The sequence below is a fragment of the Papilio machaon genome, chromosome 20, assembly GCF_912999745.1.
Source record: "Papilio machaon chromosome 20, ilPapMach1.1, whole genome shotgun sequence".
NCBI classification, from domain to species: domain Eukaryota; kingdom Metazoa; phylum Arthropoda; class Insecta; order Lepidoptera; family Papilionidae; genus Papilio; species Papilio machaon.
The window spans coordinates 6,669,126-6,682,496 of NC_060005.1; the positions used below are offsets into that span (position 1 = coordinate 6,669,126).

Genomic DNA, 13,371 nt, shown 5'->3' on the forward strand with positions numbered 1-13,371 from the left:
AGTAAATCGGGCAGTCAACTGAAATGTTGAATTACTGAACTTTAACTTCCTAGTCCTACTTGCTTTACACTTCCGAATAGGCGTATATCAATATTAAAGATAACGCCATCTAGTGTCGAATAGCTATATTACCGATTTCGTAATAAATCAATTTTTAAATAATTGTTTTTTTTTTAATATTTACAACCTAAATTAAACATTTCTAGAAACATTTGCCCCCTAATTGATTAATGAATTGCAGTATCTGAATGCAATAGACCAAACTGCAATGGCAACCCAATCCTAGTACTGGCAATGATCTACAAAACGCGCCATATTTATTTCTTTTCTGACGTTGCTGTCAAACTATCAAAACAGCACGTGTAAAAATGCGTATAGAAACTTGTTATTTTTGCTCATCCAGGATATATCCTGGTCATGGAATTCAATTTGTAAGAAATGATTGCAAGGTAATCATATTTTCCTCCTTAATTTACATGTTTTATACATGAATTATATTTACATTGCGTGCAATTACACCATACTAAATATATACTGATAGATTTTCAGATTTTGTCGCTCTAAATGCCATGCAGCATTTAAAAAGAAGAAGAACCCACGTAAAACTAAATGGACTAAAGCGTACCGTAAGACAGCTGGTAAAGAATTGGCTATTGACCCTTCATTTGAATTTGAAAAACGTCGCCACATTCCAGTGAAATATAGCAGGGAATTATGGGAAAAGACTATTGAAGCGATGAAGAAAGTTGAGGAGATTCGTCAGAGACGTTCAAACAACTACATAATGCAGAGATTGCGGAAGGGTCGCGAAGTCGAGTGGCAACGAGATGTTAGAGAAGTGCAAAGGGATATTTCTCTTATAAGGTAAATAGATTTTAATTTAGATTATATTTATAACACAATCTCGTTGATTACTATTCCATCCATTCAGCATCGTAATCTTTAATTACTATTAATTGAAATATATTTCACCTAAAAATTACACTATACATATACTGTATTACATGTAAATTGAACTAAAGATTCAATAAGTTATCAATCAAGTTGAAATTTAATGCACAGTGAATTTTATAATTAATTTAGGCATTAGATATTATATATAGGTTAAGACTGTTAAAGTTAAAAATAAGTAAGGATGCTTTTAGAAGTGTTTATTTTAAAATTAAGAATTGTTTAATATATTTTGAAACTTAATTCTCAATTACAGATCACCTGCAGCTGGTCTTAAACAGAGACAAGCAGAGGAAGAAACAGCAATGGACATTGAAGCAGAAACTATAGAGGTGATGGATGCTAAGGGTCGCAGGACTGTTGTGGAGGCTCCTGTCATGGTGCCTGCGATGAGAGAAATGATTGAAGATTGTGGGGAAGTAGACTTGTAAGGTGTATAGTTTTACAAATGCAAAAATTCAAATTAACAGTTTCAATAAATACATGAAAAATTATTGAGTTATTTCATTTAATGCTATGGAATTAGTCAACAAGTATTTTGTTGACGTTTAGAAAAATGTCGGTGGCTCAGGAGTTAAGCACTTGACTTGCAATCTGCGGGTCCTGGATTCGAATCCCATCATGTACCAACGTGTTTTTCGATTTACATATGTACATTTATCTGACGTTCTTACAATTAAGGAAAACATCGTGATGCTGCACATATCTGAGAATAAATTCAATGATATGTGTGAAGTCAACCCACACTTGGCCAGCGTGGTTGACTATGGCCTAGTCACCACTAACTTAGGGTATGCTCCTCGGTGGAGATGTATAGTGAGCTGATGATGATGAATCAAAATGTAACAATGTATTTACAATTGCATTTTCTAATATTGTTAAAAAACCTAGTTTACATATTATTTATAACCTCATAGTGTTATAAATTATTATTTTTTAAAAGTACAATTTAAATTCTGTGCCAACCCTACGTAGAGACAAGTGTAGATTTATGATTTGGAGTTATTAAATTTTCTAATTGAATTGTCTCAGAAACAAGCCTATTACTTTATGATAGGCATAAAGTTGGCTCCTCACGCTTGGCAAATAATGACAAATAGAAAATACTAAACTAACATGTAGACGGATTTGCTTGTTTTTGTTTGATATTCTCTGTTAGTGCCAGTGATTGGCGTCAGTATTTTCTACACAAATCAAAGTATATTGAATAATGATACTGCCAATCTGGAATAAACTAGTTCACGAAGCGTGTTTTTTTTATATTACAATGTGGCAAACGAGCAAGCGGCCACATGAATTCGCCGAAATAGTGAAGCGACCTCTGCCCATAGACATTTGCAATTGCAGATGCGTTGTCTACATTCAATCGACGAAGGAGGAGACGCACAAAAAGAGAATATTTAACCTTCCTATGCATCTCCTCCTCCATCAAATCCATCTCCCCTTCCCATACTTGGAGATGTCTGTTTGTGTTGGGCGTTTATGATCGGTGTTTGACACGTGTTTAAGAATTGTAGCTGTTTGTAGCAAACACCCAGCGTAAAGAGTTAAGCCGGCTCTTAGGGTATAGAAGGTAGGATTAACTCTTAAGTATGAAATTAGTGTGATGTAGTAGTATACAAAAGTTTCATCATGAGTCGCCTGATATAAAAGTAGTATTGATTTCCAACGCCGCCAAGACTTTAATCCTCTTAAGTCTATTGTCAGAAGTTGTCAACATTTTTACGCTGTATGTAATGTCCGAAAGATGTAAAGCTTTATAATACTTCTTATTTTTGTAATTTCAATTGAAAAGGTTGCTGGAAAATAATTGTAGTTTGACCACTGACATTTTCTGAATGCGTGGGAGCTGCATCTACATATTTCTAGGACAGGATTTTTTTTCTAAAAGGGACATAAGTCAAATAAGTGTTTGAAAATGTAATTATATGTGATTGCTTAGTACTTAACTATTATTATTTATATAGAATAATGGAGATGAAAATAAAGACCCAAACTAAAAAGGTTGATGATGCCCGCCTAATTCAATTATGTGGTACCATTTGCTAGACTAAATAATTACACAAACTAGTCTTACATTAGTTCCCGTTGCATGTCACGAGCTACACTATAATAAGGAGTCAAATACTGCTTCATTAGTAAAGTTAAAAACGATAATGAATATTTTCTCGTTTATTTTAAGTTTTTTGGTTGCGGTCATTTCGTATTTAGTGTACACAAGTTATGTGAATACATATTCAAGTATAGTTACTAAACCTGATAAGAGATATGATTATATAATTGGTAAGTATCTTATTAACTGTTTTTTAATTAAATATGTTTAATAAGCGAATGTTTTGAAAGCGCCTGCAACTTTATTTTAGCAATTCAAATGACAAAATAGAGGAAAATAACGAAAGGGTTGGAATAAAACTTTAGTTAGTTAAAATATAAATTATATTACAATAATTATTTAAATATGTAGCTTTGAAATTATTTAAACTTGAAATTAACTTTACGATGATATACAGTGGGAGCTGGCACAGCCGGGTGCGTGTTGGCCGCGCGACTATCCGAGGATCCTGACGTCAAAGTGTTGCTGGTGGAGGCAGGAGACCACATGGGCTTTTTCACCAAAATCCCGCTCACGTCCACCGCCGCGCAGCAGGGACCTAACGATTGGTCGGTCAGGACCACGCCGCAGAAGTACTCGTCTTTCGGTCTTTGGGATCAGGTATCAACTACCCTAGTCTAAAAGAGAGAGCCTAAAAAGAGGTAGAGGTTTCCAGTGCTGATACACTAGTGCAAATACGTTTTGTTATTTCTGTTTTAAAAAAATGTTTGCGTTGTTCAAGTAAGTACCTACTTAAGCAGAGAAAACTAACGGTTTGGTTGACAAATTAATACCCCACCTTGAAAAAAAAAACTTTTTAATTCATGCAAAACTTTATCTGTCATTTTTCCAGACTCAATTTCTACCGAGAGGCAAAGGTTTAGGAGGTTCAGGTCAGATAAACTTCCTACTTCACGGTTTCGGTTTACCCGAGGACTACAACAGATGGTCTAGGAAGGGCTTCAAGGGCTGGACCTTTAAGGACTTGAAGCCTTACTTCATCAAGGCCTTCGGGACAACTATGAGCGAGTATGATTCAACATATTGTCACGAAACGTCGCTTTGTAATGCGGTATGTGTGTATGTTGATGAACTAAACTAGAAAAAAATAGTTACTTTTAGTTACATTGAATTTAAAACAATAGACAAACGATCGATTACAACAAACACATAGTTTAAACAAACACAATCACAAGATTACCTTTTAATTTAGGCGCCAATGAAACTAAAGTTACTGTCGGATGACAACGAGCTGATGATGACGTTCAAACGGGCGTCGTCCAGCCTCGGCGGACGCGGCACCGTGCTGCGCCGTCCCGCAGCCACGGTCAGCGCTGGTCTGCGCCACTCCTCCTGGGATGGGTACTTGAAGCTCGCCATGCAGAGACCTAATCTACATGTCTTGATCAACACGCAAGCGGTTTCAGTAAGTTTAAAGTGACTTTCAACTTGATTAACAACATATTGTTATAATTCTTTTGCAATTCTTCTATCGAGCAGGTCTGTTTTAGTAAATTTTAATTGACAGGAATGAGTAAGTTTTGGAGTTAAAGTTGAAAGCACTTCAGTATAAATTAGTACACATGGCTGAACATGTAACTAACAGCTTGTCTCATTAATTATTTTCCTCATAGCATTGAAACATAATCAAAATACATAGTTTCTTACATCTTATTTGTTAGATCCGCTTCGACAACGTAACAGCGACGTCGCTGTACATCCTACAGAACCACCGCAGCCTAGATAATATCTTCGTGGATCGCGAGATCATTCTGTGCGCGGGGGCCGTCAAGTCACCGCAGATATTGATGTTGTCTGGTATTGGAAGACGGGATCTTATAAAACGGTACGTAACTTTTTAGTGTCGAGATAATGTATAGAAAATTATTTGTAAAAAAATCTTAAAATGTGTTTTTTATTAACAAGGGTTTTCAAAGCTATATTTTAATGGTAATGTATTCTTGAGTGATTTGATTTCCTAAGTTTTAGACACAGACAATAATGGAATTTTATGACTTCCTCTCGGAAAATACCACTGCATTATATTAGAAATTGACTAAACTCGTAGCGAAACTCGTCACTCTTTAATACACTTGAATTGGAAACTACAAGTTTTATATTCATATTTTGTCCAGGTTAAAGATAAACCTTGTGATAGAGAACGATCACGTTGGTGCAAATCTGCACGATCACATGAACATGCCGCTGTACGTCAGCGTGCGGAAGCCTGTCAGCATCACGCTCGCCAAGGTCTTCACAGCGAGCACGCTCTGGGAGTACGTGTGGAGGAGACAAGGTTACCAACACATTACTTTTATTCTTTTCTTTAATTATAAAGAAGAAATTATTGAAAACGTATGATAGAAATTTTTCTTCTTAAAATGTTTAATAGAAGTTTCGTTTGTAATAGTGGTTTATGATAAAAAAAAAACTCTGCTGTCACAGATACAGTGGGATAATGATAGAAAGAAGATGATGATGATGATGATTGTAACAGGCTACCTGTCTTTCCCGCCGGTGTCGGGTGTGGAGTACCAGAACAAGTCCGCGGTGATGGTGTTCGCGCTGGGCTCAGCCAGCGAGCGCCTGCTCAGAGATCTCTCTAACTACAAACATCAGGTTACGTTCTCGTCACTAACAGTCGACTTCCACTGCTGCAGCACTTGTATATAAAAGTAGGTTATCTAATTTCCAGTGGAACATTTGCAGGTGTACCGCGACACGTATCCGTTCCACAATGACACGCGCAAGGAGGGCTTCATGTTCCTGACGACGTGTTCCCAGCCGCGGTCCCGCGGCCGCGTCACGCTGCGGGACGCCAGCACGTCTGTCCCGCCGCTCGTCGACACAAACTACCTGCATCAGTATCATGACGTCACGTGCATGATTAAAGGTTATTTATTTCTATTATTTTTGTTTACATACAATACATTTCATAGTGCAGATTAATTACTTATTTTCTTTAATTTTTTTAGCTATTCGTCGTGCGGAACGTCTGGTGTCAACGAAAGCGTTCCAAGAAATAGGGGCCAGGATACACTGGCCGCGGCCCGAGCGCTGCAGGACTTTGTGGAGGTACAGCGCCGACGACCAGGCTGGATTGAAACCAAAGAGAAAGAGGTCTCATGTTTGTACTTCTAGCATCGAAACTAATAACACAAATTAGACTTTTTTTTAAAGAACTTCTAAGAAAGACTATGTAAAGAATGCGATTTACCTTGCATTTCCAAGAAATTATAATATTTATTTTGTTAAAAAGAAATAGTCCAACTGAATGTATTTCAATGAATTGTTAATACATGTTCTTTACTTAGATTCAAATCAATGAAACAAGAAAAAAAGCCAAGAGAAGCCGCTAAAGTCAAAACAAAATCACCAAAGATGAGTCCCCCTGTCGAATACCTGGAGTGCTTGCTGCGAGAGGTCGCGGTGACCGGCCACCACGCCGCCGGCACCTGCGCAGGAGGTACCGTCGTCGATAATCACTTAAGGTACTTCAATTACAAATATTATACTTAAATCTAACTTCAACTGTTAAATAAAACAGTAAACATATATTTCGTAAACGCCTGAAATTTGTTTCGAGCAATATTTTAAATTGGTTTAACTACTAAAATATTTTCAGGCGCTTTCATACATCACAGCAAATGAAAGTCTTTGTACTAAATAAAAAAATTATGACTTGCTAAGTGATTTATTAAAATTACAGAGTGAAAGGCGTCAATGGGCTGAGAATAATGGATGCCAGTGTATTACCTACGCCGCTATCTCTGTACCCAAACTCAGTACTGATCGGAATGGCAGAGAAGGCTGCAGATCTTATACGTAACACGCCCGAAACGTAAATTTAATTACGTTAATTTTTTTATTAATACTTTGCCACTTCATTGATATTAATATATATACGAGTGAAAGTAATTTTGATAAACAATTTTGTGTTTGTGAATTACTATTAGAATGTTAGTCATAGGAATAAAATATTTCATATGAATTAAATATCTTTTATTTTAATTATCGATTTATTCTAAAATATTTTTTTCGATTTTCTTTTTCTTTTCCAAATGCAATTTTGTAACAATATCAATAATCATCTCTTTGCTGTTCGTTACAAACACTTGCAGGATGACTTCAAAATCTCGCTCCGGAATAGGAATGGGCATGTTTTTTGGCGGCAAATGCATATTATAGAAGTTGTATGTAGCCTGGAATAAATAAAACTAGAATGTAATATTAAAATTAGATTTAATTTAATATTTATTACATAGAAAAAATAATAAAAGTAACAATGAAAGTTTTTAAATTAGTTGAAATGAAGTAAATATTTTAACAATATTTCTGCGATTCGCCGTTATGAATGGCTTTTGAATGTCACATTTTTACCCGACTGACAAAAAAGTAATCAAATGTAGAGAAAGTAGGAAGTAGAATTTTTAATACACCTCCATCATTTTTTTTTAAGCATATTTTAAAATAAAATAGTGTAGAGCTGGCAGCTACCTCGGACAAAGAATTAGTCTAGCCATTCAAAGGGGGAACGCTGCCAGTATCTTCGGAACCTTGCCTAAAGGGACACCTTTTAATGATATATTTTAGTTTTTATGTATTATATTTAAATTAAATCCATGTTTATTTATTCAAGTTACAAATAGTGTTACTTATAACATTAACATTTATTTACAATAAAATGTTTAACATTTTAAAATATCAGTTTTAAAATTAAGGCACTAGATGGCGCTATATTATGTTCGACTCGGTTTTTGAATAATTGCTGTCGCCCGCAACTCCGACCGTACGAAATTAAAAAATAACTTAATAAGTAGCCTATCTGTTTTTCTATACAATGTTTTACATCCGTGCCAAATGTGATCAAGATCTGTTGTGTCGTTCTCGAGATACCTTCTAACATCCATCCATTAAAACTTTCGCATTTATAATATTAGTAAGAAGTGAGATTTATTTGCCAATACCGCGGTGGATTTTAAATCCGTTCTATACAAAAATGTAAAGATTTAAGTAGATCCCGTGAAAGTCATTTTTATTCAAGTCAGTTATTTTATCTGAAAAATGTACTTGCCGGTTTAAAAGGACACGTGTGAGGTAAGTTGGTATATTTCTTCATAAAGTCCGTTAACCATTTAACTTGGACTACTTCGCAGATCTTGTAAGTCAACTTGAAGTTACGACCTGACTTCATTTGAAGGATTATAGCTATCTGAAATTGTTATAAAACGGTGTTTTTTTTTTAAAGTAAATAATATGTTTTCGTGAAGTGAATTTCGTATTCGTTTAACTTTTAGAATCAGAATTAATTTTAACTTATACAATGTCCAGTAAATATTTAACATCAGCCTACTTATGATAAATGTTTTCAGATATCTTAGCGGCTCTTAAATTCGCGCGAGTCACTGCACAGAACACAATTTTTGGTGTAGCGGGGCGGGGCGTAGCGCAGCGCGACTATAAACTTGGGACGCCAAGATATTTAAAAAGAAAAATTTCTGCGTTATATTTGAGGCTTACGTTTCTTCATAATTGATTTAATGTCTTACATTCTATGTAAGATATGTTGGTGAATGTGTTTGTACTCACGCTAACATTATTGTTGTATGGGACAAGCGTGGTGCCTGTCATGTTTGTGACCAGCGCGTGGTCGCTGGTGCGCGCCGCAGACGCCGAACAGTTCGTTAAGTACTTCGGGTTCCACGACCTTATTGTGATAGGATTGTCACCCCCATCCTGTCATATTGTCACTTAAATTTTATCCGTCTCACAAAAGACAAGAATTAAGAAGCATTTTGTAATTAATGCTTGTCTATTCTAAGTTTAACAACTTTTGCTAACATTACGCAATAAATGTATAATAAATAAAAAAAAATAAAATTAAAATTTCAAATATAAGTTAAAAATAAATATAGAATTCAGCTAGATAAAGCTTTTAAAGTAATTCTTTCTTTTTTAAACAAAAATTATAATTCTAATTTCATATAAATTTTATACCATACTCACAGCGCAACAATACCGCGAAAGGTATAATAAAATGAAATAAAATAGAAACTTGCACTCCATTTTTGCTCCACACAACTATTATAAAAAATAAAAAATAATACTATATATAAATATATGATAACTGTTCGCTATATTACATTTTAACGAACCAAAGCTATTGTAATCATTAATGAGATACATCACTGTAATAAGAGATCTTTATCACAATACAAAACCCTATCTACACAAACAAATGACACATAGGTACATATAGTTACTCTATTTAGTCACAATTTATTCATAATTATTATAGTAAAATAATTTCGTGTATACTTCCGATTTGAGTACTGGCAACATCGTAGAACTTCCTATATAATTAATATATGAACAAGTATCTTGTTCGTGGTTACATACTTTAACCTAACATCACAAACAAAACAATAGACCTCGCATGATTTGTGACAAATATTCGTGCTAGGCCCACATTTAACAATTTTTCAATTTATCCTGGATAATTTATAAATCCTTACTACTGAAAAAACTGACGTAGACGCCAGCAACAACAACATCTGTTGCACGAATTGGCCTGCTCGACCGGTGCAATACCACGACCACACAGACGACAGGCGTGAAGTGGAAGCAATTCCACGTTTCGTATAATGAGTGTGGTGCCGGAGGCCTAATTTTAAATCTCTTAGCCTACCCACCCTTTTTAGCCGACTTCAAAAAGAAGGAGGTTATCAATTCGACTGATTTTTTTTTTTTTATCTTATAAGGAAATAATGGGAAGGGGAAGTAGTTTTGAGAACTGGATCCAAAGAAATATTATCCTTCTGCGCGTCTCTCCGATTAAAGGTTGACAACACATTTGCAATTGCTGATGTCTATGGGCAGCGGTCGCTTTGCTATTTCAGCGAATCAGGAGGTCGCTTACTCGTTTGTCACCTTATAATATATAAATATAGAAAACCATAATAAGATATTGTTCTAACACGAAAAAGGGTTTTGTATATGTATTTTCTTTTTTATATCATAAGGTGGCAAACGAACAAACGGCCACCTGGATTCGCTGCAATAGCGAAGCCACCGTTGTCCATAGACATCCGCAAATGCAGATGCATTGCCTACCTTTAATCAACGGAGAAGGGGACGCACAGAAAGAGGATATTTCTTCTTCCTATGCGTCCCCTTTTACGCCAAATCCACTTCCTCTTCCCATCCTTTCCTAATAAAAAAGGGTGGGAAGGGAAAGAGGACTGAAATTAGGCCTCCGGTACAACATAAATCAAATACTCGACTGACTATCATTTGTTTCAATCATATTACTTTATCTATACCTACGTATGTTTCTAACAATACATCTTACTATGGTATAACAATACATCGCTTCCAAAGCCGGCGTATGCGCAGACTGACGTATCAATTGTTATAATTAAAACAAGCTTGATCACTTCTTGCATATTAACTTATGTCCCCTACTAAGGATTTTAATGGCGGTTCATCACTTACACATATAATTTTTTTAATGTTTGTTTGTTCCAAGTTAAGTTGAACCGCTGGACGGATTTTGACGGGTCTTGGACTGGAAGGTAAATGATACACGCGGGCATATTATAGACTACTTAGTTTAAGTCTATTATACAGGATTTTTTAATTTAATTCTGCGACCACGAGTACCAAATAACTAACAAGTTCGAGTTAACACAATATGTGTCAAGAATTTATTCATAGGTCAAACACGTCATTATGACATATTTTATCCAAAAAAGTACTGTATAAAAATCATTAAAACAAGTAGCATTATTAAGAATCTTCTTGTTACAATTTAAAAAAAAACATGACAACTTAAAAAATATACTTAACTCTTATTCACATTCGAGTTAAATTCGATAATTGTTACATTTATACATATGGTAAGGGCTTGGACCTTTTTTATCACATGACAAAAATAATAACAAGTAAATATTACGTTTATATAGCCAGGTTTCCTTTCAAAGTGCAGTGTTAATGCTGACTCGATACCGCGTTGTTTTTATTTCGTTTATTAACCAGGAAATGTGCGAGACGCAAGGTAGGCTCGATGGAAAAGTTGCCATCGTCACCGGAGGCAGTTCCGGGATCGGATTCGAAGCTGCGAAGAATTTAGCATATAGAGGGGCTAGAGTTATTATCGCCAGTCGAAATTCTACTAAACTAGTCAAAGCTAGAAATAAAATACAAAGTGTCACCGGTAATAAGAACATAGAGCATAGAGTGCTTGATCTTGGATCGCTAAAATCTGTTCGGAACTTCACGGACTTTACGATAAAGACAGAAGAAAGACTCGATGTGTTAGTGAACAATGCAGGAGCGCTAGGTCTATCAGATCGGCTGACAGAAGACGGATTGAACCTTACAATGCAAGTAAATTACTTCGGTACATTTTTATTAACTTATCTATTGCTGCCTTTGTTAAAAGCATCCGCTCCGAGTAGGATTATTAACAGTGTTGCAGTAGCAATGTACATCGGACATTTGGATTTCGATCATTGGAACGACGTTGGGAGATACACTACAGTACAAGTAATGGCTAATTCCAAGCTGGCAATGGATTTATTTAGTGCGGAGTTGAGCCGACGCTTTAAAGATAGTGGAGTTACTGCAAATACTTTTGATCCTTACATCACAAAAGACACTGATATTTTAAATAACATGGAAGGTCTTTCGAAGAATATCTCTCAGTTGTTTGTTGATATAGTGGGTCAGCCTAAAGAGGATGTTGGTAAGCAGATCGCAATGTTAGCTGCCGATCCAGATATGGCAAATATAACTGGGAAACATTACAAGTTTTGTAGAGAATGGATAAATCATTGGCTAGCATATGAAGAAGATTTTACTCAACAACTTTGGGACGCTTCAAAGCAAGTTGTAAATATAACTGCGGACGAAGACTGGGACATATAATTTTAAGGTGATTGAAGTGCAATTGTGAAAATTATAGGGTGAAATAAAAGCTTGATTAATAAACCATCTTTGTAATTTTTTTTTTTTATATATCCATCTCAAATTGTCGTTTCCACAAAAAATACGATAAATTATTTAACATGATAACCATTTAACTGTAGGCTCATTTAACAAAATGATTTAACTGTTTTACGAAATCTTAACACATACTGTGACCATTCTCTTTGATCAAGGTTATTCAACTTTTTATTTTATAAATTACCTTTATTAAAAACGTAATTCCAAAGTTTAATTGTAACCTTGGCTTTATCACAGATAAAACAATACTTTACAGGCTTTATATAAAAGAGCAGACAAGTAAAAGCTTTGTTCTTAATTACAAATAACCTCTTACGACTTACAAATTTCTGAACAAAACTAAACAAAATAGCCAGGATATGACAAAAAACATGTAGTCTGTCAAAATGGCTACTAATAGCTCGTCTAGCCTCCATGATCATTGGCTGGCGATGCCTTTGTATTTATATCTCACTATGTAATACAAATGCTATGGATTTTCTTTTCATTGAGAGACCTCAATATGTATGCTTATAGCTAAACTAGAATATCTTGGCCCGGTTAGAGTTGCGCTGGTATCACGGTTAGAACCACTTTTGTGTACAATTTGGTTAGAACTGTTGGAAAATATGTTAAACATGGGCGTAGAAGATTGCATTAGAGAAAAAACTTGACGAAAATATCTACTGAAACTTTTTTGATATTGAGAGGAGGGCGTTAGTAAGCTGTCATAATTTAGTATGACGGGTCAAATAACTTTGTCGGTCTATAACTCTTGTCTTTCGACAGTGTACACTCACAGTCAACAAGTTTAACGTATATAGTATGTGTACTTTTTTCCATGAAAATTTATTTACGCAATTTGTGCTCTCGCGTTGAGAAACCCTTACTTCATCAGATAGCAATACTTTGGATCAACATGACTGAACGAAATATTCCATAAATTCAGACTCATGATTACAATTGATTTTTATATTTAAGTTTTAATAAATGTTCAAGGAAAATAATCACAAGGTTTTGTGTCAAAATTAAGTTGACAAGAAGTATCTTACATGCGCACTAAGAAATAAACAAGTCCTTAGTGTTTTAACAATCGTCGTTTGATTCCTTTATTTTGTTATTAAAAATCTTTCCTAATTTCATGCGAGGAAGATATTTCTGACATACCATGTAAAAACTACACCATTTTTATATTGTATATTGCTCATGTTCACTAATGTTTACGAGGCCTTTGGAATTAATTAACACTTGGATGTCGAAACGAAACGAGTATCAATGTTTGTTAATACACTGGACCCTTGTATGGTTGAAGAGCGAAACAAGTTCAGTTGGCCCTACGACTC

The 13,371-nt window shown here is 35.1% G+C and overlaps 4 protein-coding genes across 4 annotated transcripts; 3 read left to right on the forward strand and 1 right to left on the reverse strand.

The window, feature by feature from the left end:
- The first annotated feature begins 305 nt into the window (after nt 1-305).
- Nucleotides 306-1,442, forward strand: LOC106711432 (probable ribosome biogenesis protein RLP24). Its single transcript, XM_014503743.2, has 3 exons — nt 306-449; nt 542-864; nt 1,208-1,442. The coding sequence occupies exons 1-3, from the start codon at nt 369-371 to the stop codon at nt 1,380-1,382; spliced, it is 579 nt and encodes a 192-aa protein (XP_014359229.1). The 5' UTR covers nt 306-368; the 3' UTR covers nt 1,383-1,442.
- A 1,602-nt stretch (nt 1,443-3,044) lies between these two features.
- On the forward strand, nt 3,045-6,938 carry LOC106711386 (neither inactivation nor afterpotential protein G). The gene is made up of 11 exons (XM_045682881.1): nt 3,045-3,234; nt 3,462-3,664; nt 3,897-4,115; nt 4,257-4,469; nt 4,726-4,889; nt 5,179-5,339; nt 5,541-5,662; nt 5,753-5,936; nt 6,019-6,163; nt 6,358-6,534; nt 6,753-6,938. The coding sequence occupies exons 1-11, from the start codon at nt 3,108-3,110 to the stop codon at nt 6,886-6,888; spliced, it is 1,851 nt and encodes a 616-aa protein (XP_045538837.1). The 5' UTR covers nt 3,045-3,107; the 3' UTR covers nt 6,889-6,938.
- LOC106711387 lies at nt 6,895-9,385 on the reverse strand. The gene is made up of 5 exons (XM_045683031.1): nt 9,362-9,385; nt 8,633-8,779; nt 8,118-8,255; nt 7,109-7,245; nt 6,895-6,925 (listed from the first exon to the last, which is right to left on the reverse strand). Exons 1-5 carry the CDS (start codon nt 9,383-9,385, stop codon nt 6,895-6,897), a joined length of 477 nt encoding a protein of 158 aa, XP_045538987.1.
- Nucleotides 9,386-11,044: 1,659 nt separating this feature from the next.
- On the forward strand, nt 11,045-12,006 carry LOC106711455 (retinol dehydrogenase 13). The gene has a single exon (XM_014503769.2). It carries the CDS (start codon nt 11,084-11,086, stop codon nt 11,969-11,971), a length of 888 nt encoding a protein of 295 aa, XP_014359255.2. The 5' UTR covers nt 11,045-11,083; the 3' UTR covers nt 11,972-12,006.
- The last annotated feature ends 1,365 nt before the right edge of the window (nt 12,007-13,371 follow it).

Coding starts and splice junctions, on each gene's coding strand:
- LOC106711432 (XM_014503743.2), top strand. CDS start 369: ATGCGTATAGAAACTTGTTATTTTTGCTCATCCAGGATATATCCTGGT. Junction 450..541: donor TTGTAAGAAATGATTGCAAG/GTAATCATATTT, acceptor ATATACTGATAG/ATTTTCAGATTTTGTCGCTC. Junction 865..1,207: donor AGGGATATTTCTCTTATAAG/GTAAATAGATTT, acceptor TCTCAATTACAG/ATCACCTGCAGCTGGTCTTA.
- LOC106711386 (XM_045682881.1), top strand. CDS start 3,108: ATGAATATTTTCTCGTTTATTTTAAGTTTTTTGGTTGCGGTCATTTCG. Junction 5,340..5,540: donor GTACGTGTGGAGGAGACAAG/GTTACCAACACA, acceptor TGATTGTAACAG/GCTACCTGTCTTTCCCGCCG. Junction 6,164..6,357: donor TTGAAACCAAAGAGAAAGAG/GTCTCATGTTTG, acceptor TTCTTTACTTAG/ATTCAAATCAATGAAACAAG.
- LOC106711387 (XM_045683031.1), bottom strand. CDS start 9,385: ATGTTGCCAGTACTCAAATCGGAA. Junction 8,256..8,632: donor CATACAACAATAATGTTAGC/GTGAGTACAAAC, acceptor TAACAATTTCAG/ATAGCTATAATCCTTCAAAT. Junction 6,926..7,108: donor ATTGATATTGTTACAAAATT/GCATTTGGAAAA, acceptor ATATCAATGAAG/TGGCAAAGTATTAATAAAAA.
- LOC106711455 (XM_014503769.2), top strand. CDS start 11,084: ATGTGCGAGACGCAAGGTAGGCTCGATGGAAAAGTTGCCATCGTCACC.